The 25,910-nt window shown below is 35.2% G+C and overlaps 1 protein-coding gene across 1 annotated transcript; it reads left to right on the top strand.

Annotated features, from left to right (window-relative positions):
• Positions 1-13,138: 13,138 nt before the first annotated feature.
• LOC123642388 (olfactory receptor 502-like) lies at positions 13,139-14,092 on the top strand. Its single transcript, XM_045557442.1, has one exon. It carries the CDS (start codon positions 13,139-13,141, stop codon positions 14,081-14,083), a length of 945 nt encoding a protein of 314 aa, XP_045413398.1. The 3' UTR covers positions 14,084-14,092.
• The last annotated feature ends 11,818 nt before the right edge of the window (positions 14,093-25,910 follow it).

Genomic DNA, 25,910 nt, shown 5'->3' with positions numbered 1-25,910 from the left:
CCACAATGTCAGTTGACAGCTACAATTGAGCTCCCAGCAGATATCTCCCCATTAACAACTAGCCCAGCCCGGCATGAGAGTGGAGACCCCATCTGGGAAGTGGATTCTGCAGTAACAGCTGCCCCAAGTAATGCCACATGGATCACAGCCAAACCTAGATGAGTCATTCTCAACTCCCTGATCCATAAAATTATGAAGAATATATAAAATGGTTCTTTAAAACCATGTTTTGGTGTAGTTTATCAGCAATAGATAACCAAACATTTTACCTAAAAGAGCAAATGCCAATCCTGTCTGGATAGACACCTTTAATACAAGTCCCAAAAGATCAGAAACTGATAAAGGCATACCAAATGGGAATACACAGTCCAAAATTGTCACAGACAAGAAGAAATGAGCCACCATGAGAGTTAGCACAAATAAGAAATGGAGAATTGATCCCTAAGATACCAGATGGTAGAATTATCTAAAACAGATTACAAAATAATTACACTTAAAATGATTACAGAAATAAAATATAATATTAAAAATCAGAGGATGGATCAAGATACTGTTTTAAAAAGCAAATTATATAAAAGAATGAAAAAGAACTACTAGAAATGCAAAACATTGTCATTAAATTAAAACTCAAGAAATAGTTAAGTAGAAGATTAGATACAACTGAAAAGAAGAATTGTAACCTGGAAATGAATGTAAAAATGTTTTTGAGAAAACAGTGATTTTAAGAAGCAAAATAACTGAATAAGTGAAAGAGACATTAAGATAGAAAATTGAATGAGGACTCTGATTTTCACATTCAATGTGAGTTCAAGAAGAAAAAAACTTAGAAAAAATAGGGGAGTGGCAGTTTTTAAAATAGATAACGGCTGAGAAAGCACAAATAATAACAAGTAGAGTAAATGAAGTAATATCCTCATATAGTAAAACTGAAACAATACCAAGACAAACAAAAAACACTTAAGTTAGCCCATATTAAAATATAATAACCTATGAAGACATTAAATTAGATTAACATCAAACTCTACATCAGTACCAACAGAAGCCAGAAGATACTAAAGTAATAAAGTAATAAATGACAATTTAAAGGGCTTGAGAGAAATAATGAATAATGACCGGCAAGATAAGCTGAAGCAGAACTGCAATCATCTAGAGACATTTGCCAATCTGTAATCCAGCATGAGGGGAATAGATACAAAGAAAAAATGGCAATAGTTACCACAAAAAGAATATCACTAAAGAAATTCTTTTTTTTCCATCTTTTCTCTTTTTTTGAGACAGAGCCTAGCTCTGTTGCGCAGGCTAAAGTCCCATGGTGTCAGCCTAGCTGACAGCAACTTCAAACTCCTGGGCTCAAGCAATCCTCCTGCCTCAGCCTCTCAAGTTCTGGGATTACAGGCATGCGCCACCACGGCTGGCTAATTTTCTCCACTTTTAGTAGAGATGGGGTCTCACTCTTGCTCAGGCTGGTCTTGAATTCCTGACGTCAAGTGATCTTCCTGCCTCTGCCTCCCAGAGTGCTAGGATTATAGATATGAGCCACCATGCCCGGCCAGGAGTTTCTAAATAAGTAAAGAAAGAAGGAAAATGAGCCAGAAGGAAAATCTTTATACCCAAGAAGAAGTAGTGTGTAAATATATTGGCAAATAACTGGATAAGTATAAATAAACATTGAGTGCATAAAAATGATAACAACAGTGATTAATTTGGGAGAAAATAATGCCAAATGAGACTTCCAGTTTCCAGTCTGACATGTAAAAAGCTTGGAAGTCACCCCTTTAACCTAACGAGTAAAAAGCTGAAGAAACTTAAAAAATCAACAACTCTTCTTTAGATTTGTCAGACAAGTGAGGTCACAGGGCAAACCACTACCCCCTAAATTGGAGAGACAGGCAGATACAGGAGCAGAAACCACTGCAGGAACCAGTACTAGGGTGGGGAAACCTGAAGTGTAACTGATGAATTGCTGGAGGCTCAGTGTGGACAAGTCTGAAAGAGGAAAACTTCAGGGGTCCCAGTTGGAGGGAAGCCCTCACACTTAGTATTAGTTTTACCTCCAGGAAACTCTACCAGGTCTTCTAAGTGAATATCAAAGAAAAATTCCCTCAGGCTTCCAACAAGGGGAGGGAAAAAATAACTATTTTGAAATATGCCAAAGACTTCTGTTCTTCCTAACAAGGCCTGCCATCAGGAGCAAGTATTTTCCCAGAGTCTAACCTGCTTGGGTTATATCAGAGCCTAACCTACCTGGGGGAAGGAAAATACACAACACCAGCCCCCTCCAGCCATCCTGTCCATGGGGGTGGGGACCACGAAGCACTGGAGAAATTCACAGTCCAGGGGCGCAGGCTCACCAAACACTGAGACCTAACCGGAAATCTGCAGACACTTCACCACCTGCCACAGTGTACCACTGCATTACTAAAGGCCTGTTTACTGCGGTTACTTTTATCCAGTACGTCATGTATGCTTAAAAAAATTACATAGTGTAATAAAAGGCATAAAACACAATTTGAAGAGACTGATCAGCATCAGACCCAGCATCAGCATCCAGTCATATATGGCTGGAATATTGGAATTATGGGACTGGAAATTTAATGATCAGCCCGGGGACATGTAGCACTGTGGTGCAGGATGCCAATAATGGGCGAGGTTGCACACGTGTGCGGATGGGGGTGTATGGGAACTCTCTGTACTTCCTGCTCAGATTTGCTTGAACCTAAAACTGCTCTGAATAAATAAATTTTATTAATTTTTTTAAAATAGTGAAACAAAAATACTAAACAATAACTCATAAAATGGGAAGTAGTTTGAAAGGAGTATAAATTAGTGTTCCAATGCTGCATAACGAATTACTACCAACGTAGCAGCTGAAAACAATACTCATTTATAATTTCACAGTTCTCTTGGTCAGAAATCTGGGTTGGCTCAAATGTTTTCTATGCTCAGGTTCTTACAAGGCTGAAATCAAGGTGTCAGCCTGGCTGGGCTCTTATCTATAAACTCTGAGAAATAGTCCATTTCCAAGCTCATTGAGGTTGTTGGAAAAATCCAGTCAGTCAGTTTGTTGGCAGAATCCAGCCTGTTGTAGAGCTGAGGTCTCCATTTCCTTTCTGGCTGTCAGCTTACAGAGGCCACCTGTATTCCAGGTCACATGACCCCCGCCATTTTCAAAGCCAGCAGCAACACACCAATTCCTTCCTGTACTTCCTATCTCTCTGATTCCTGTCTCAGCTACCAGAGAACATGTTCTGTTTTTAAAGAGTTTGCCTGATTGGGTCAGGCTTTTACAGATAATCTCCATGTTTTAAGGTGAAATGACTTAGGACTTGAATTGCACCTGCAAAATTTCTTCATGACAGTATCCAGATTAGTGTTTGAAAAATCAAGCGATAGGAATTTGGTAAGCATCTTTAGAATTCTGTCTACCACAAAGTTAAAGAATTCTAAGGTTCTTGTTTTGAGAGAAGGCTAAAGATATTTCTGAAATTCTATGTAGTATCTTAAAAGTTTAAGGATATGTTAGAAGATAGAAATTGAATATATAATTTTCAAGATAGTATCAAAAGTGTAAGGACTTTAAAAATTAATTTAATGTAAAAGAAGCAAAAAAACAGAAATTCATGTGAGTAGATAGAAAGCAAATTAAATAGAATGAACAAAACACAATGGTGGAAATCCAAATAAATCAGCAATGATAATAAACTCAAGTGGTCTATCAAAAGAAAAACAGTGTTCATGTTACATTGAAAAAATAAATTTTCTTTATATTCTGTTTACAAGTGAGGTCATGAAACCATAAAGGCTCAGAAAGGTAGAAAAGGAAAAGAGGCAGGTTCAGTGGCTCACACCTGTAATCCTAGCACTTTGGGAAGCTGAGGTGGAAGGATCTCTTAAAGCCATGAGTTGGAGAACAGCCTGAGCAAGAGCAGGACCCCCTCTCTACAAAAAAAAAAATAATAATAAATAATAAGTAAATATATATATATATATAAATTAGCCAGGTGTCTTGGCACACGCCTGTAGTCCCAGCTACTCAAAAGGCTGAAGAAGGAATATAGCTTGAGCCCCAGAGTTTGAGGTTGCAGTGAGCTGTGATCATGCCACTGCACTCAAGCCCAGGCAACAGAGTGAGACCCTGTCTAAAAACAAACAAACAAACAAACAAAAACAAAAAGACTATCAAATATCAAATAATACTTCAGAAGTACTATCAAATATCAGAAGCCTGCCATTTGAGGGAGAAGGTATGGTATTGTTTTCTAGAGAAACAGAATTGACCATGATAAGCCCCCTGAATGGCCAAATGGAATATTTGCTACTTTTGAAAGATCATAACATTTAAAATATCTTCTGGCCGGGCACGGTGGCTCACGCCTGTAATCCTAGCACTCTGGGAGGCCGAGGCGGGTGGATCGCTCGAGGTCAGGAGTTCGAGACCAACCTGAGCAAGAGCGAGACCCCGTCTCTACTAAAAATAGAAAGAAATTATCTGGCCAACTAAAAATATATATAGAAAAAATTAGCTGGGCATGGTGGCGCATGCCTGTAGTCCCAGCTACTCGGGAGGCTGAGGCAGTAGGATCGCTTAAGCCCAGGAGTTTGAGGTTGCTGTGAGCTAGGCTGACGCCATGGCACTCACTCTAGCCTGGGCAACAGAGCGAGACTCTGTCTCAAAAAAAAAAAAAAAAAAATCTTCTGACAAGATATACGGGTGAATAATTAGCAGTCTTCTATTCTTAGTCAACCTGACTATGACAAACATGATTTATGCAGTGAAGATTAATTCAATGTGATTTGATCAATTTTTCATGTGAATTAACTTGATACAATGAAAGAATGCTAAATCTCTGATTTTATTCATTAGTCCCAGGATTGTGTCAGAGGTTTAAAAAACACAAATCTAGAATAAATCTTGTATTTTTATAAGAAAATATATACATGAAATACCCAGATGAATTCAAAAGACAATATGAGTGCCAACCACTATGCTATGCATGGCATGATGTACAGTGCTATATAGAAAATAAAATAAAATTTCAGCCCAACATTCTGGGAATAAATTCTAGGTCTGCCACTTACTATCCAGCTGATCTTGGAAGAGTTAGATTACCCTTCTAAACCTCATTTTCCTTATTTTGAAAATTGTGATACAGTAATAATAATATTTACCTCCCATGAGCACTATGTTAAATGAAATAATTTATGTTAAAACATCTAGCAGTGAATGAGTAACCCATAAATAAGAATCCACTTCAAATAAGGAAGTATTAGCTTCCACTACAAGTGCAAAGGACATTTATATACAGGAACAAAGAATGAATGTTACCTGCTAGTCAAATACAATGACAGACTCCAGGAATCATCTCTTGTACGGCAGGGGTTATTTATGCAGGATTTAGGACCATTTGTAATATAAGACCAAAAATACCTCAGCACCAGACATGCACAGCTTTAACATGCATGGAAAATCCAATGGGAGAAAATCCAGTAAGAGTGAGACAATTGGGTGTGTTTATGTATTCACACACCATTATGCTGGCTGAGATATTCACTAAGATCTCAGGGGTTTCATTAATTCTCTTCATTATTTGTATATAGTTATTACAACTGCACAGATCTAATTAGTTTTCAGGCTTGATTTGGATCAACATAATTATTCTGAGCTATGGCTACAATCACTTGTGCCATTTCTGAGGAGCAGCTATGATCAGGTACCGGGAACTATTTTCTTGAGCATTGTCATGTGGTTTATAATTAGTCACCCCTTAGAGAGCTGCATTGAAGAGCCATAATGCATTTCTCCATATGAAGAGAACCAACATTTCAATTCAGCTTTGGCGTTTACCACTTATGTGGTATTTTAACTAAAACCTTTGGCTCTTGAGATAGACAGAGATCCAGTTATTGAAGATACTTCTTTCCCCTTCCCATGTTTACCCTGGTCTGAAACCTCCCTTTCTAGATAAGCGAAGGATCTCTTCTTTTTTTCCTAACTTCCACGTGGTTTTTTATGAGTGATGTTACTGTTTGTATTGTTCTGAAATTGTTTGTTTTACTCAAAAATAGTTTTAGATGATTCCATGTTGCATTCATCTCCTTCACACTTTGTAATGATACATACTATTCCGAAGTATTTAATTAGTATTTATTGAACTATATTCCTACTAATGCTTTATTGTACCGGTATTTCTCTTGGATGTACTTCAAGAAGTGGAATTATTGGGTCAAAATGTTTGCACAATTTAAATTTTCATAGATACTTCCAAATTATCCCTAAAGAAAACTAGCATCATGATGTTTTATGCTAATAATCTATTAGAAAAAACTTTGTTATTTATTTTACCTACCAGTTTCTGAATGTCCCACGTTATGACTGTAGATTTTTCAGTGTCTCATATTCCTGTCAGATTTGCTTTAAATCTTTTAACATAGTGTTATTAGGTATATAAATTATTAAGAATGCTACAGCTTTCTTGTGAATACGCCTTTTATTTTTATAAAATCTTTAAAAGTATTCTTGTCAATTTATTTCACACCAGCAATATCTGAAAGTACACATTCCTCATTCCTTAAACTGTTGATAGTATCAAACTACCTATTGTGACGTGTTCCAATTTTGTTTCCTATTCACTATGTGTTTTTTGGTTTTGTTATTATTTTACTATCAATATTTGCTTTGAATTGAATTAATTTTCTTTGTACTACTTTTAATCTAATAATATGGAATTTATGGATCTTATTTCCATTCTTCCAATAGTTGTAATTCCTAAAGTTTTAACACTCTGTTTACAACTTCTATTAGCATGTCTTTACCTACCTCCCTTCCACTCCCCATCTTGTTTGTTAAATCATCAAGAAATTTAGCTACAAATTGTTAGTTTTGATCAACAATTATTTAGACTAATAAACTACTTTTATTTGTTCCTCTATTCACTTCTCTTTTTGTGTTTCATGTGTCCTCTTACGTTCTCTCTCTTTTTATCCAGAAGGATAAGGCTATGAGCAGTAAAATTTCTGAGTCCTGCCATGATATAAAAATGTCTTTATTTTCACTCCTGCTTGAGTCACATATTATTTGGGTACTGGATTCTATATACATAATTATTCTCCACCTCACAAGTAAGAACAGTTGCTTCCTTCTGTTCCCATTATATCCTGTGGTATTGATGAAAAGTCTAGTGTCAGTATTTTCTTCTTCTGTAGGTAATTATTATTTGTAGAAACTTTTAGAATATTCTCTATAATCCTTTTTTTGAAATTTCATTACATAATTTTGGAGGTAGCGCTTTCTTGTCACTCTTTTTACTTGGTACTCAGGAAGACCTTTGTCTCTGAAGACGCCTGTCTCTTTTCAGCTCTGAAAGTTTTTCTTCAATTATTTCAGGAGGTGTTGCTTCTCCACACCTACTACACCATTCTCACTCTCTCTTATGGGTCTTCTGCTACATACACATTAAAACTTTTTAATCGATTTTTCATATTTCAACTTTTTTTATTCCTTCCATCTCTTAGAGCTTTTGTGCTACATCTTGGGTGTATTCCTCAGCTCTGCTTCCCTGCTCTTCTCCCTGGGACCATTATGATGTTCAACCCATTTGTTGAGGGTTTGCTTCATTATTTCAACAATAATATTTTTATTTTCCAGTATATGAAGTTGATTTTAATGCACATAATATTTTCTTATATCCCTCTGAGTATATTAATTAGAATAAAGGCTAGAATAAGTATAATTACCTTAACTCTGTTTCCTTTGAAGCTAGATCTTCTGCTGATCATTCCATGTCTTCCCTTCATGATGTTTTTCCCTCAATCGTTAGATGTTTCTTGTAGTTTGCTCAACATTGTGCCTCTGATTATCTATTTACCTTTATGTAAATGCTGATAACCTACACGGCAAATTACTTTAAACAAGCTTCCAAATTAATCTACCTTGGGGAGGTCTTGTGACATTTTGCCTCTGAGTAAAGACTCTTATTATAAATTCCTCAAATTGTTGATGTACTGATCAATGTATAACCTGTTGACATTGAATAAGACATATTTAAAGATTAGCTGAGGCATTAAGTTCTACAGATTGCCTTGCATGTAGACTTTTTTTTTTAGCCTGTATGATGTAATCTGTAGCTAATGGTCATAACTTCTCATATTGTACCTGCCAATGAAAAGCAGATAACTCCAGTATGAGGAGTCTCCTCCCTTCTTTTAAAATTTCCTATAAAAACCTTTCATTTTGTGGCAGACTCTGGAATACCCCCAACTCTGTTGGTGTGTTTTCCTGGGTCGATCCTCATATTTGGTTTCTAATAAACCTTTATCAAATTATTTCTGCCTCAGCACCCTCAATTTTGGTAAAAAATGCCATAAACATTTACCACATTTACTATTAGTAATGCTTGCAGCCACCTCCAGTGCCCCTGACATAAGGACAGGATGTACTACCAGGTGGAGAGTCCTAGGAGCTGAATTTCTGGACATGTCTGCTCTTGTGTGTGTAATGTATAAGAAGGAATTCTATAAGGAGAGGCACTTACTTTGGATGGCCCATGGTGGGTACTATAACACCAATGCTAATGGATTTGGTGTAGCAGTGTAAGTAGGTATACATAATAACTTGGCACTTTTGAAGCTAGGTAGACATTTTCATGCTTTTCTTGGATTTCCCTTATTGGGGCAGTGAACACATTCCCAAGCTTCTTTGAAACACAGATTTTAATGTTTATAGCCATTCTTTTGTGAGAATTGCTCTTGGCTAAAAGGGACAAAATTGTTCCTGAATATATCTGGGAGTGCATGCCAGGGTGGCCCACAGCCAACAACTGAATGATATAGTCATTTAAAAACAAGAACAAAAATGCCCTACTGGTGCAAAGTAGAAGCACTTTGAGGTTCCATTCATGCTCCAGTGCACCCCGAGGGATCAGACTGAAGCTGTGCTTCAGTTGACCCACATCCTTCTCTGACATCTTCTCATGCCTTGTCTTGCTTCTCTCTCATCCTTAAAACTTTTCTCTTGAGATTATGCCTTTTACTATTCTGTTTGATTAGTTTGCAAATTCATGTAGAATCATCTTGTCTATTCATACAAAAAGTCTTTCCAGGCTAGGGACAGTGGCTCACAACTGTAATCCTAGCACTTTGGGAGGCTGAGGTGGAAGGATGGCTTGAACTCAGGTTTTGGAGACTAGCCTGAGCAAGAGTGAGACCCCATCTCTACTCAAAATAGAATAGCAGTCCCAGCTACTCACAAGGCTGAGGCAGGAGCATTGCTAGAGCCCAGGAGTTTGAAGTATGATGATGCCACTGCACTCTAGTCTGGGTGACAGATGAAGATTATGTCTCAAAAGAAAAAAACAAGTCTTTCCAGAATTTTAATTCATATTGCATTGAATCTATAGATCAATATTTAGAGAATTGCCACCTAAATGATAATGGGTCTCCCAATGCAAGTACATGGTATATATTGCTCCATTTACTTAGATTTCTTTAATTTCTCTCAGCAGTGTTCTATATTTTTTAGCAAAGAGGTCTTCTGTAGCTTTTCATAAATATATCACTAAATGTTTATGGGTTTTAGCATATTGTAAGTATAATTTTTCTATTTAATTTTTCTATTATTTGTTGCTAGTGTATAGGAATAAATTGCTGAGCAAGATGGCAGAGTAGGAGATCTTAGCCTTTGTCCTCCACAAAGAATAATTATTAAACAGCTATCCACAAAATAAAAATACTCTGGGAGAGCTGAGGAGTACAGCAAAGAAGCTACATCCATACAGTACAACAAATAAAAACCAAGAATAACTTCACCAAAAAAGGGCATACCAGCCCAATCCCTGTCACCAGCCCCACCACAACGTGTGAGCTCATGGTCAACCACAGACCCTGCCCCTCACCCCATCTGCACCCAGATGCTCAAAATACACAGCATTTTGCTACACATGAGGCTTCATGTCTCTCTCTTGGCTCCAGACCTAACACTTGGGAATCTTAATTGCCTCCATACCTGGGATGTCTGGCATGTGAGACTGAGCAGGCTGCTAAGGGCTTAGCAGAAGGTCTTAGGCTCCAAAGGAGAAGTGGGGCATTAAAGTGGACAAGTCAGTGGTTAGCACTGGAAGCAGGAAACTGATAATGGAATCACCTGGAAAAAATTCTTGAACTCCTCATTCTCAGTTCTCTCATGTGAAAAATGAGGGTAATAAAATCACCTACCTTATAAAATTTTTGTGAAGATTAAATGTATGTAAACTGTTAAGCACAATTCTTGGCATAAAGTGAGCTCTGAATGAATGTTGGTTCTAATTCTCTTAGTGGTGGTAAAGCCACTTCTTCAAAAGAGGGGCTTCAGGGGTTGATATAGGAGATTCTAAAATTAGGATTAGCAAGAGAACTAGGGTAAAATAGAATCTTTGGTTTGAAAATACTTTTATTCCACCATCATCCCCCTATACTGTATGGCTGCAGTCCCAACCCCCAGGCAGCAGACTGGTACCAACCTGTCACCTGTTAGGAACTGGTCGCATCATCGCCTGAGATCTGCCTCCCCCCTACCCCTGGCTGCTGAAAAAATTATCTTCCAGAAAACTTACAAACAGGGCTGCACAGCAGGAGATGAGCTGCCAGTGAGCAGCAGGCAAGCAAGGGAAACTTCAGCTATATTTACAGCCATTTCCCATCTCTCCCTTCACAGCCTGAGCTCCGACTCCCACTCCCCCCACCCTCCCTACTGCTTGTCCACAGAAAAATTGTCTCCCATGAAACTGTTCCCTGGTGCCAAAAAGGTTGAGGAGCGCTGCTGTATGGCACCACTTAAGAGGCAACACTTTGAGGCATCAGCAGTGAGAGACTATTTCTTATCTGGAAATCTTCCAAATGTCCTTTGAATTTGAACTTCTTTGGACAGCTTCCAAGGGATTTATTTTCTTACTTCTGCTCTGATAATTAACGTATATGTCTTTAAAATTTTTGTTATTTAAAATTAAACTTTACCTCACGGTATACCTGATATCCCCTCAAGGTACTTAATGATATTTCTTGTAGATATCAATACAAAATACTTGTCAATAAACAATATTGAATGGATAAAGTCAAAGTTAACATTTTATATCTGAAATTCAGTACTGAATATTTCTTAATAAGAAATGTCATTGTAAACTTGGAACCTATATTTATAAAAATTTGTTATACTCTAATAATTATTAAACAAAGATTATAGAACTACGCATGAACACCTAGATAGAAACAAAAGAATAAATTGACCACTTGAGAATTGACAGAATCTGGAAAGATTAGTTGTTTTTGTGTCTGAGCTGAACTGCTCAATTTCCACTACAGAAAATAATGATGCTCTATGGTGCCTTTGAATTCACATTTGAATCTCTAGAGTCTTCAGAGATTTTTCCTGAAAGGAAAACAAAAATGAAAGATACCTATATAACCACTATGACTTTGAGTTGTTACTGAAAGATGAATGAGTTCTCATTGCAAGAGGTAAGACGTTGACTTTTGTTAATGAATCTGATGTATTGATTTTCATTTACCCATTGAGAACACTTTATATCTGTACTCACTAGCTATAGTGCAGAAACAGGGCAGATGTGATCAAGCAATCAGCAACTGAGTAACTTTGGCTGAACTGCTGTGTTTCCACCATCAGTTTCATGTGAGTAAACAGGCATAATCCAAGTCATCAGGATTCCCTGTTTATCTACCCATAGGACAGAAACTCAGATGGTCTTTCACCACTATTGAAACTCAGCACTCTGCCAAAATGCTAATAAACTCACTAGCTTTGAGACACTTTGGGCACTTATGAATATTACAAAGATTTTAATTAAAGATTTAAAAATGTAAAGATGATGTAAATATTTGCAGAAAGACTTACTTTTCCTATGGATCCAGATGCTTTTAGCTTAGAAGCAACAACATACTAGACAAAACTCGGGACATAAAGTCAGAAAACTTAGAGATGAGGGTCAACCTGGCCACTAGCTGCATGATCCTTCTTCAATGTTTAGGCTATACTTTATTCAGCTCTGTATTGTGTTGAAAATGATATTATTTCATTCTACAAAACCCTAATTTTGTAAAATTAGAAACATTTAGAATTAGAAAACATTTAGAAAACAATTAGAAAACATTGTTATAGTAGAAGTCATTTGATTTATTCAAATAAATGTATTTTAAATATGTAATGAATACTAATCATTTTTTGCATAGTGATTATGCTGATATTTCAAGCTACTTAAACAATAAAACAGTAATATATTTAATTATAAATATTTTAAAGATATCCAATAAATTCATAATAAGTGACCTTATTCATAATCTTAATTTGAAATTTCTTTCCAGTAATAGAGTCAATCTTATTTCTTCTTTTTAAAAATAGTCTTATTTAACTTATAGATATTGTGAAATGTTACTAACCAAGTGCCTCTTTTACACATTAGATGTCAGAAGACCTAAATGATAAACTGTTATCCACTCATTGTCAGGTGTGTTGGACTTCATGGTATTATTCAACTTTATTTGCTGTGTAGTTACTAAAGGAATGAACAGTGAGACTTCCTGAGGTTCATATTCTAACTCCAGCACTGGCTATGTAACCTTGTACAAGTTACATAACCTCTTTCAGACTCAGTGTTATATATATATAAAATATTAATGAAACTAATATTATTTTATGGAAAATGAACCAGACTATGGATATAAAATCCTTAACCCTAGCCTTATCAGTTAGTAAGCATGTAATAAATGTTAGATATTACTCATCTTTATTAAAAATCTCTATATGCATATTTTTCTTTTTTTGTATACTTGCCAATCTTTTTTGTTATTCTCATATGCCTTTTATTTGTTATACTTTGAACCTAAAGCCACTTCAGCTGCATTTTTGGAAAAAATATGACAAGAAAAATGACAAGAAAAGTAAAAAAGACATTATTTGAAGGACATTTTTCTGGTGTTTGTGATAAAAATAATTTTCAAAGCACAGATAACTCATCGTTTCATATAAAAATATACTGGTGCTCAAATATCTTTATGATGACTTCTATGTTATTAATGAAAATGAAACCAACAAGTTTCCAACTATTGTACTGGTCTCATCACAGGTTCATTTTGGCAGCAGCTATCTTGTCTCATGGATTCCTGGGTAGACGGGAACCACACTGCTGTGAGGAAGTTCATTCTATTGGGCCTAACAGATGATCCAGTCCTTCGTGTCATCCTCTTCATGATCATCCTGTGCATCTACCTAGTGACCATCTCTGGCAATCTCAGCACAATCATTCTAATCAGAATCTCCTCTCAGCTCCATCACCCTATGTATTTTTTTCTGAGCCACTTGGCTTCTGCTGACATAGGCTTTTCATCTTCTGTCACACCCAACATGCTTGTAAACTTCCTGGTGGAGACAAATACAATCTCCTACCTTGGATGTGCCTTCCAGCTTTTTTCAGCTGCTTTCTTTGGGACAGTTGAATGCTTTCTTCTAGCTGCCATGGCATATGACCGTTTTGTGGCAATCTGCAACCCGCTGCTTTATTCTATCAAAATGTCCACGCAAGTCTGTGTCCAGTTATTCGTAGTGGCTTACACGGGTGGTTTTCTTAACGCTTCCTCCTTTACCTTTTCCTTCTTTTCTTTATCTTTCTGTGGCCCAAATAGAGTCAATCATTTTTTCTGTGATTTTTCTCCTTTAATTGAACTCTCCTGTTTTGATACCAGTGTCCATACAGCTGTTCCCTCATGTTCTGCTGGCTTAGTCATTTTGGTCACTGTGTTTGTCATAGCCGTCTCCTACATCTACATCCTCATCACCATCCTGAAGATGCGCTCCAGCGAGGGGCGCCACAAGGCCTTCTCCACCTGCACCTCCCACCTCACTGTGGTCACTCTGTTCTATGGGACCATCACATTCATTTATGTGATGCCCAAGTCCAGCTACTCGACTGACCACAACAAGGTGGTATCTGTGTTCTACATGGTGGTCATCCCCATGTTGAACCCCCTCATCTACAGTCTCAGGAACAAGGAGATCAAGGGGGCTCTGAAGAGAGAGCTTGGAAGAAAAATATTTTCTTAGTGACATCTTTTATTTTGTAGGAATTTTTATAATAATGTCTCATTAATATGATAGTAAAAGGAAATTGAGTGTCTGTGGTCAAAATATATCTGTTCATTACCCAGTGTGGAGCCTTTTAGTAAACATAGGGAGTAGATTTTAAGATCAAATAGTAAGTCAATCACCCATGTTTAATAAAATAAAATTAAATTTATAATTAGGAGAACATTGTTTCACATGAAAATGTGCTTAATCTACTTAAAATCCTTTCAAATTTTATTCACATTTTCCCTAAAAGTTGTTTTCTACTATAAGAGTTGTTCTATACACTCTGTGAGGAGAATATGGAGTCCCAGGTTCTCTCTTGTATCCCTTCCCCACATGTGGGTGCCTTCCCTAGGTACCTCCGATCCTGCCAGTAGTTCACCCTGCTTCCCTCTTCTTTACTTCTGATGTCTCTAATGATTCACAATGCTCTTTCTAAGACAATCCATCCATAGGTGAACATTTACTTGCAACTTTCAATCCTCAAGAATGTTTATGACAGCATTGAAAATTCATCAGAAGAAAACTCTTGATTTTTAGTCTCCCCATCCAACTGTCATACCAACTTCTGCCCCTTTGTTCCCAATCTTAGTAAATAGGATCTCTATTCATCCAATTAGGCCATAAAACATAGAATCATTCTTGAAATCTTTTTTTCACACTTGCTACTTTTCCTGGGGTGAAAGACCACATCCTATTCAAAATAATTGATATGGAGGATTATAGGGTGAGTCTATGTAGAATGGTAGTTGAAAACTGAAAAAGTAACTATCTTTATTGAATAAATATCTTATATATTTTGCAGATCCTTCCAATATTCATATTCTAAACATACACACACACACATACACACACACACACACACACACATACTTTCTTCCTGAAGGCTGCTTGAAACAATAAGTAACCACTTATTATTTTTAGGGACTAAGTATCAATCAGATAGGAACTTGAGAATTGGGGATATGGCAATCTGAGTGACTAACAATATAAAGTGAATTAGGAAATTAGATTTGAATAATGGATTAGCATTACAAAAAATGTTCCCTTAGCTATGAATTAAGTCCATTATACAAGGACAGGGAAAGATATGTTAGACATATTTATTCTCACACTTAACTTTAATTTGAGGGTAAGTTTTCAAAATTATTTTTTCTTCTTCAGGAGTCTCAATCTGTAAAGAGTTGAACAAAACCATATTCTTAGTCAACCACACCATTACATTTTACCCTTTATAAGAATAAATCATTGATGTCACACAGGAATTATCTCAATGGACTGTCATGAATTTTACTAGAGTTGAGTCTAAATTCTCAAATTATGACATCTTAATTCAGCGTAGAATATAGATAAGAACTTTATTGTGTAGACATGAACCCAAATCAGAAATGAACCTTTTATATAAAAAAAGATGTATGAAAGATAGAAATAAACTTATAGTGGGACATGAGTGGTAGTATAGTATGTCAAACAAAGTGACATGTGAACAACATGGGCATTTGATCACTTTCCAGCTCTGTCACTTACTGTGTATGATACATTAAGCAAATTATATAAACTCTTGGATCTTTGGTTCCATTACTTTAAAAAGGGAATAGTAGCATATGCTTCATAGTAGTCTTGTTTTAAATTACGTATAGATATATATACATCATTTTATATATTTTTAAATGATATATATAAAAACACCAGGCTCCGTTTATGCAATAACTAGCTTCTGAATACTTGAAAGCTTCCTTGATTTAACCGACAAATTCTTGTACAAATATTTTTTCAATCAATAACAAATATTGCCTATTGATTCATACTTCAACAGTAGGTATAGAATCTAAGCAATTTTCACTATGCAGGAAAACCATATTTATGTGAAGATTGATCCCTTTAAATTATATTATTTGTTTGGGGAAATTACATCGAGAATTCTCAGGGATTGTAAACTGCGTGTACACAAAATTACCTAGAGGTATCTGTCTGAAATATTCTCTAAATTCTCAGGAGTTCCATTTATTTTTTTCATTACATCATTCCCAAAAGGAATCACTACTTTTGGCTCTAATCACAGTTCCTAAAAACTGTATTTAAATCAGTTAAACCTGTTAAGCAGCTAACTATGACTAATGAATGATACAAGAGATAGGCTTCAATGAGTGAAAACCTCCCAAATCCCATCACAGAGAATAAATTGCTTCTATCATGTCCTGCACCAGAATTTTATTCACATTACTTGAGCAAGACCTGTAATATTAATATTTTTCAATCTTTCTTTAAATTATTTGCTTTTAAAGAAGCTCTTATTTTTAAGATTTTATAGATGAAATTTGTCTGGAATTTGCTCAAAACAATCAAATGCTAGGTGGAGGAATGCATGAAGCTGTAGATTCTGTATATTTTTGTATATATTTTTAAATGACAAAAATAAAATTATTTTAAAATGTCTGAGTACGTACAAATCTTATAAAAAAAATATTATTTACATAATTGTTTTTACTACCATGCACATTTGAATGTGTCTGAATAGCCACTGAGTTTAATATATTACCTTCAAAGTATGCAATATTATGGAATTATTTAAAGAATGAGGTTGATTTACATATATTCTATAAAATATTAAAAACAAAAAGCAAGTTACAGAAAATATAAATGGTGTGTTTAAAAACCATTTTTGTTAAAAAACAATGGCTGCTGTTTTTTAACGAGAGCAGAATATATATTTTTGTTTTAAACAATAGCAAAGTATCTATGTTGCTATTATTTCAACATTGTTATTTTAAGTCCCATAATCTCTAACTAGTTCTCTTTCATGCCTGCCTGTTCTTGTTGTATGACATGTGTTTTTGTTTCATGAACTCAGGAATCTCCCTTATCTCTAAAAATTTTAGTTATACCTATTATAATTTATATTATGAAAATAAATTTTTCTTTGAGTACAACTTCTTTCATCTTGCTTCTCTTTTATTATTTCTCAAGTGTTGTATGAATATCCATTGTGAGCTCATCTTTACAGCTGACATTTTCTACTTTGTTGAGCACTGCCTCAGCTTGTAATGTTTCTTATAGATTTTGCTGAGGGTTGGAGCAAGGCAGGACATACAGTCAAGACGTGTAATATCTTCTGGTCTCCTTCACTTGACTCCTCTCCTGATTAGGCCTGGAGAACGTGCCCCAATCATTGGTGCTTGGTCATTAGGAGATGTGATAGGAGAGCTTGGTAAACCAGTCTAGCTGGTCCCACTAAAGCACCACAACTAAACCATTTGTTGGTTGCCCTGATGTCTTTTCAGCTTCTGAAACATTTGTTAGTGAGCATTTCTGGTGTTTAGCCCACTGTTTGTTGACATTATTCTTTCATTGGCACCTATACATGTTATGGATATCTATCTGTCTTTCTTCTGTTTCTATCCCCTCTGAGACTTTTAGATATTTCTCATTGCTTTGGGAAAACAAAGCATTTATCATTTAAAAAATATATGTTTGTCTGTATGTGCATATGTGTGTTTCTGTAAGTAGTTTTGCTGTAAGTTTGTGTATATAGATCACAAAATAATGGGATAATATATATAATGCTTCAACACTACATATAATTTCTTAGGTTTGTTGTAGGGTTGAAGGTTATTACATGTGCTCTGTCCTCTTAAACCTGATGTTTTTTATATATTAATGTATATTTAAATATAGTTACATAATTATAAAGAAAGTGCATTGAAAGTGAAATACTAAACTGGTAATACTATTTTCCTTCCATGGGAGTTGATTTATAATTGGTTAGAAATGTAGACAATATATTCTTAAATTTCTGTGTAGAATAAATAAACATGTACATCCAAATAGTTCTTTTTTACTTTTTTTGTTTATTATTTATTTATTTATTTTTTGAGACAGAATCTCACTCTGTTGCCCGGGCTAGAGTGCCGTGGCATCAGCCTAGCTCACAGCAACCTCAAACTCCTGGGCTCAAGTAATCCTTCTGCCCCAGCCTCCCGAGTAGCCAGGATTATAGGCAAGCGCCACCATGCCTGGCTAGTTTTTTCTATATATATTTTTAGTTGTCCAGCTAATTTCTTTCTGTTTTTTTAGTAGAGACGGGGTCTTGTGCTTGCTCAGGCTGGTCTCGAACTCCTGAGCTCAAACGATCCACCCGCCTCAGCCTCCCAGTGTGCTAGGAGTACAGGTGTGAGCCACTGTGCCTGGCCCCCAAAATTTCTTGATGTCTGTTCAAATTTTTTACTTATTCTTAAAGTTTCTTCATTTGCATTATAATAGAACATGAAATATTTCATCTATTTAAAAATTATTGTAAAAATGTGCATAAGATTAGATCAAAACTAATTTAGCTATTTCTATGTCATTTGTCACTCATTTGCATTTTGTTTTCTCTCATTCTTTTTAATCGTGTTTGCCAAAGGTTTTTCTGTTTGTCAAAACATCCTAAAATGAAGTAGCTTTTATCAAAATAACACTCCTTCCAAGAAGACACATGTGCTTAGTAAAATTAAGGACAAAAAATATTTGAAAGCACTAGAAAGCAACCAAAGCAATCATACTTTGAGGGGCCAAGATCTTGGTAAAAGAGAAAAACAAACTGAAGTGGACTTGAGGTTGCTGTCACATTTCTTTTCCAAGTATTTGTTCATAAGTAAGCAGCTTAAGACAGAGACTAAGCAGAAAGTAGTGTCTCTGAGTTGATAGTCTTAGGGGCCAAGAGGATAGAAACTAGAGTTTAATAATGCTATGGTTGGAAAAAGGGGAGTAATCAATACCCTGGAGAAATGGAAATCACAGAGGTCTTTTTGTCCTTAGGCATTTGCAGATTCTGAAGCTGCAAAGGTGAAAGGCTGAGAAAATTAAAAAGCAGCATCTATGAGGCTTTAATAGATAGAGATTTAAGCAGTTTTATGAAGCTAATGATACAAAACTTAGATTTCATAGCCTGTCAAAGCAAAGAGGCTCTGGTAAAAACAAAACAAAACAATAAAAAAAAGCATCAGGCACTTAATTGAGATCCTTCTAAGGACCTCAGTTCAACAGAGAGATTAAATCTACTCCCCAAAATTGGAAATTTTAGGACTGAAAAAAACAACTGAAATTGAGAACTTAGTAGGTGAATTGAACAGCAGATGAGACACAGTAGAGATTAGAGAACTGGAACAAATGTCAATAGAAAATATACAGACAGACACATGGAGAGAAAACAGTATATAAGAAAGAGAAAATAGCATAACAGATATATAAGTTTGTATAAAATTCTAACATGCATGCAATTAGAGTTCCAAAAGGAAAGTATAGAAAATAATGAGAAAGACCATTCTCACTGGAGTTAAGTGATATCTCATTGTGGTTTTGATTTGCATTTCCCTGATAATTAGAGATGTTGAGCATTTTTTCATGTGTTTGTTAGCCATTCTTATATCTTCTTTTGAAAAATTTCTATTCATGCCCTTTGCCCACTTTTTGAAAGGGTTGTTTGATTTTTTCTTATTGATTTTCCTGAATTCTAAATAGATTCTTGTTATCAGTCCTTTATCGGATGTGTAGCATGCGAAAATTTTTTCCCATTCTGTAGGTTGTCTGTTTACTCTCGTGACTGTTTGTTTGGCTGTGGAGAAGCTTTTTAATTTAATCAGGTCTCATTTATTTATTTTTGTTGTTGCTGTGATTGCCTTAGATGTCTTCTTCATAAATTATTTGCCTAGGCCAATGTCTATATGAGTCTTTCCTACATTTTCTTCTAGAATTCTAATAGTTTCACACCTAAGGTTTAAGTCTGTTATCCACCGTGATTTGATTTTTGTGAGAGGTGAAAGGTGTGGGTCCTGTTTCAGTCTTCCACATGTGGCTATCCAGTTTTCCCAGCACCATTTATTGAATAAGGATTCTTTTCCCCAGAGTATGTTTTTGTCTGCTTTGTCAAAGATTAGATGGCTATATGAGGATGGTTTTATATCTGGATTTTCTGTTCTGTTCCACTGGTCTGTGTCCCTGCACCTGTGCCAATATCAAGCAGTTTTAATAACCACAGCCTTGTAGTATAGTTTGAAATCTGGTAAATTAATACCTCCCATTTTGTTTTTATTGCCTAAAATTGCTTTTGCTAAACGGGATCTTCTCTGATTCCATACAAAGCGTAAAATTATATTTTCTATATCTGTGAAAAATGATGTTGGTAATTTAATAGGAATTGCATTGAATCTGTAGATCACCTTGGGTAGTATAGTCATTTTAACAATGTTGATTCTTCTGAACCACGAGCATGGTGTGGTTTTCTACCTATTTACATGCTCTGCGATTTCCTTTCTCAGTGTTTCATAGTTCTCCCTATAGAGGTCCTTTACCTCCTTAGTTAAATATATTCCTAGGTATTTTATTTTCTTTGTTGCTGTTTTGAAGGGTATTGAGTTCTTAATTTGGTTCTCTGTTTGACTGTTATTGGCATATATGAATGCCTCTGATTTGTGTGTATTGATTTTGTATCCTGAGACTTTACTGAATTCATTGATCAATTCCAGAAGTCTCTTGGTTGAATACTTGGAGTTTTCTAGATGTAATATCATATCATCAGCAAAGAGTGAGAGTTTGATCTCGTCTGTCCCTATTTGCATACCCTTGATTCTGCTCTCTTGCCTGATAGTTCTTGCAAGTACATCCCAAAACAATACATGTTGGCGTGGATGTGGAGAGACAGGAACACTCATACACTCCTGGTGGAACTGCAAACTAGTGCAAGCCCTGTGGAAAGCAATATGGAGATACCTTAAACAGATTCAAGTAGATCTACCATTCGATCCAGCAATGCCATTATTGGGCATCTACCCAGAAGAACAAAAGTCATTCTATAAAAAAGACATCTGCACCCGAATGTTTATAGCAGCACAATTCATAATTGCAAAGATGTGGAAACAACCCAAATGCCCTCAATACATGAGTGGATTAGTAAAATGTGGTATATGTATACCATGGAGTATTACTCAGCTATAAGAAATAATGGTGATATAGAATCTCTTTTGTTCCCCTGGAGAAAGTTGGAACCCATTCTACTAAGTAGTGTCCCAAGAATGGAAAAATAAGCACCACATGTACTCACCAGCAAATTGGTTTCCCTGATCATCACCTAAGTGCACATTTGGGAATAATACCAATTGGGTGTCAGACAGATGTGGGGGGTGGGGAGAGGGGATGGGTGTATACCTACATAATGAGTGCGATGTGCACTGTCTGGGGAATGGAAACGCTTGAAGCTCTGGCTTGGGGGGGGGCATGGGCAATATACATAACCTAAACTTTTGTACCCCTATAATAAGCTGAAATTTAAAAAAAAGAAAATAATGGGAAAGAAATATATATATATAAAATATATATGAAAGAAATATATGTATAAATTTAAAATTTAGAAATAAAGAATTTGGAGGAATTAAAATAAATCAACTCATAGATTCAAGAAACACACAAAAACCAAATAGGATAAACACAAAGAAAACCACACTGTCAAAGCTAATGACAAAGAAAAAAATCTTAAAAGCAACTAAAGAAGATAAAACATACCACTTTCAAAAGAGTAACAATAACACTAGCAGCTGATTTCTGAATAGACTCCATAGAAACCAGAAAACAGTAGAATTATATAGCAAATGTGCTAAATAAAAAAAAGCCTCCAACGTAGAATTCTATACACAACAAATAATATCTTAAATAATAAAAGCAAGATAAAGACATTTTGAGACAAAGGAACCTAGAAGAATGTGTGGCCCGTATAGCTGTACTAAAAGACTTAAGGAATTATTCAGGCAGAAGAAAAATGTTCTTAATATGAAACATGAAAAAGCTATAAGGAATAAGGACTAGTTGCAAGGATAAATCTAAATGCACAAGTATATAAAAAAATTTCTTGTGGAATTTTACATATTTGATTTCTAGGTGATTGTAAGAAATTGACATTAAAGCCATCTGGTTTATATATTTATAAATGATATAAAAACTGCAAAAAGATAGAAAAATATGTGCAATGTAAATATTAATGTATAAAAAGCTGGTATACCCATACCAATATCAAACAAAATGGCCATTATGGCAATATATGTTTATAGAGATAAAGAGGGGCATTTATATTGACAAAATGCTTAATCATGCAGGAAGGCATAATATCTAAATTCATTTGTACATAGCCATGATGCTTCAAAGCATAGAAAGCATAAAAACTGATATAATTAAAGGAAATTTTTATTTTAAAAATAACTGTAATCTTTTCAAACATCTCAATAACTGACAGAGAAATCAGTCAAAAATTCAGTAAGAATGTAGAAAATTTGACAACTATAGCTAAATTTAATCCCATTGAAATGTATGTAACACTACAACAAATACTTGCAGAGTGCATTTGGTATAATTATACATGGAACAATTTTTTTAAAACTGATCATAAATGGGGCCACTAATCAAGTCTCAATTTTTTTAGACACTTGATTCTTTAAGAGTATGTCCTCTGGCAAAAATATAACTTAAACATTCCCAACATTTTGGACAATGAGCAATTTATTTATAAAGGATACAAAAATCAAAAAAGAAATCATGATAAAAATCAGATGTGTTCAATTACATAACTAAAATGTAACACATTAAATCATATTGGACACAGCTAAAGTTATCACTATAAGGAAATTTATAGCCATGTTTTGCATAATATTATATTGCAAAGAAAGGAAAAAATACATCTTTTGCATGATATATTGCAAAATAAAGGCTGAAAACAAAGATCTAAGTGTCTTTCTCAAGAATTTAAATAAAGAACACTAAATTAAACCCAAGCAAATAAAGACGAAAATAATAAAAATGAATAAAACTATAAGAAACAGAAAATTAATGTACACTATAGAAAAGCAGAAATCAAAAATTTTATTCTGGCGTGGCACGATGGGTGGTTCATGCCTGTAATCCTAGCACCCTGGGAGGCTGAGGCGGGAGGATTGCTTGAGGTCAGGAGTTCAAGACCAGCCTGAGAAAGAGTGAGACATCATCTCTACTAAAAAAATAGAACCTGAGCTTTTGTACCCCCATGAAGAGCTGAAATAAAAAAATAAATAAATAAAAATAAAATAAAATAAAAAAATAGAAAAAATAGTACAGCACAATCCCCTGTAGTCCCAGCTACTCGGGAGGCTGAGGCGGGAGGATCACTTGAGCACAAGAGTTTGCAGTTGCTGTGAGCTAGGCTGACCTCACAGCACTCCACCCCGGGCAATAGACTGAGACTCTGACTCAAAAGAAAAAAAAAATTTGTCTTTGAAAATGCTAATAAAATTGATATACCTCTAATACTTTAATAAGACTTAATAAAAATACAGAAATTACAACATCATGAATGAAATGATGACATTATAGATCTTACTGAAAATAAAAAAATAAGAAGATACAATTTGGAAATAGAAGTGAACTGGTAAGCTATTTTTAAGAACACCTTACCGAAAATGACATATAAAAAGTTGAAAAACTAAATATTCCTTTACCCATTAAAAAAAATGACTCTTACAGTGACTTTTCCACAAAAGTGGAAGGCACAAATGGTTTCAATGTTAATTTCATACAATCATTTAGGACATAAATATCATCAATCTGGTAAAAAGTTCTTCTGAGAAAAGATAACAAAGAAACTCTTTCCAAGTCACTTTTATATTTTTATAGCCCAACCTGAAAATTTCATTTCAAGAGTGGAAAATGACAGGTAAAACTTTCTCATGAACATAGATGCAAACATCCTAAAAAAAAATTGGTAAAAAATAATTCAATGATAATAAAGTGGATAAAAAAGCAACACAAGTTAGATGTATTCCATGAATTCTAGATTGATTTAGTAATTAAAGTATGAACATTAATCAAAGTAGGACTTGCCTCTCTGAATTAAGATATAGAAGAATGTAAAATAAAAAACCTTTGATCACATCAAAGCAAGAAAAACCTAGGCAAAATGAAAATCAATGATTTTCATGATATATGCAATGAACCGAGAGGATTGATTCATGGATGCTTTGATGAGCTCATATGCACATAGTCGGGCAAAGCACTGTGGCAATTTGCATACCTGAGGGCAGGTGAGTACTTCGGCCAGCCACAGACTTGGAGACTGAAGGGATTAGGTGGAATCACCCAGTCTATGGATGACCAGAGGAAACCCATATGCAAGAACAAATCATTTCACCCAGCAATAGCCTCCCAGGAATTTACCTAGAAATCAGCAGCAGAGGAGGAGCTGGTATAAAGAGAGAAATTGCATAGTCCCACACATTCTCACAGTAAGTAGATTTGTGGGCCTTGCCTGTGTGGAATTCATACATTAAAAAAAAACAACCCTAAAATTTTAGCCCAACACTGAATTTCAAAAGCATAAAACCTCTAGAAAAAAGAGGGGAGAATATCATTGTGACCTTGGATTAGGCAAAGATTTTTTGGAGTTGTTACTACAACATTAAACATTAAAGCAAAGATTGTTAAATTAGATCTCATTAAAATTAAAAACTTTTGTTCATCAAAACATACAATTAAGAGAGTGACAAGGCATACTTCAGAATGGGAATGATAGTATATCTTTAAAATATCCAAATCTGACAAAGGACTCGTGACAGATTATAATAAGAACAAATCAATGAGAAAAGTACAATAAAGAATAAAATTGGCAAAAGACTTGAAAAGACATTGCACAAAACAGAATATACAAATGGCTGATACATGTATTTATTAAAATGCTCAATGTAAGATGTCCAAAGTGATGAGAGTGAGCACTGCCTGATTACTTCATTATAAAAACTGGTGTCCTCTCCTGAATTCTATGGTGTCATCCTTTCAAAAGCCATAGGTGAATAATTTCATCCACCAGAGTGCTGAGTGTCCAGGAATTCTTTAAACTAGTTCCTTCCATAGGTTATCTTTGTATTCCTGACTGATTGCAAAGAATTATGATTTCACTAACTTATATGCCATGAACCTTGAATTGGGTACATAAAATAAGGAAGTGACAGAAGTAGTGGCAATCAACACCTTCTTGAGAGACATTACAAAGAAGGATGGCAGCTGTATTCCAAGCCTGCATCAACCTGGGTGTCTCAGTCAATAATTTCATACCCTGAAAATACCAACTGGCTAGCTGAAAGCAAGGTGCACTGTGCCCAGCCCCCTCCCCACCAGCAACCGCTTGGGAAACTTCCCTACTATTCAAAGGCTTGTCTGATAAGCACTCAGTAACTGATAAGTTACTTGTGTAACCTGGATTGAGTCTCCTGGTGGAAAAATTGTGAAAAAAATTCTTTTGGTCTAGTTTAGATCAGATGGGAATAAAACTTTTCCAAGATGCCAGCATCACTATTTCCAAAGATTAGGATGATCCTGTGTAAAAGAGGCCAGGTCTTCCAGAAAAGTGACATGGGATGTCGATACTATCATCAATTGCATGTCCATTGAATACATGATGCTTTCCAAGCTGCTAAGTTATAAGATGACATTTAAAAAATATACATTATTTAACTGAAGAAAAAAACACACTCTCTAATCATAGACTCCCTAAGTAATGGGCAGAGGAGAGAAAAAGTGGAATTATGTTCTCCAGGTATCCTAATCCTAAAATATACACATTTAACTTGAACCCAGTAGATTTTCATGAAAATGATAAATTTTATTTTGTGACTCTATAGAATTATAAAGTGGACATTAATCAACATACTATCATTGTATACTTAGGATAGTTCTTCACATAAAATAAGGCTAATGGACAATGTAAATATCCACCACATATGTTCCCAAAACTATTGTTTTACGATTTCTGGAC

Source organism: Lemur catta, chromosome 7 (assembly GCF_020740605.2).
Source record: "Lemur catta isolate mLemCat1 chromosome 7, mLemCat1.pri, whole genome shotgun sequence".
In the NCBI taxonomy this organism is placed as follows: Eukaryota; Metazoa; Chordata; class Mammalia; order Primates; family Lemuridae; genus Lemur; species Lemur catta.
This window is presented reverse-complemented; position numbering and strand designations above follow the sequence as displayed.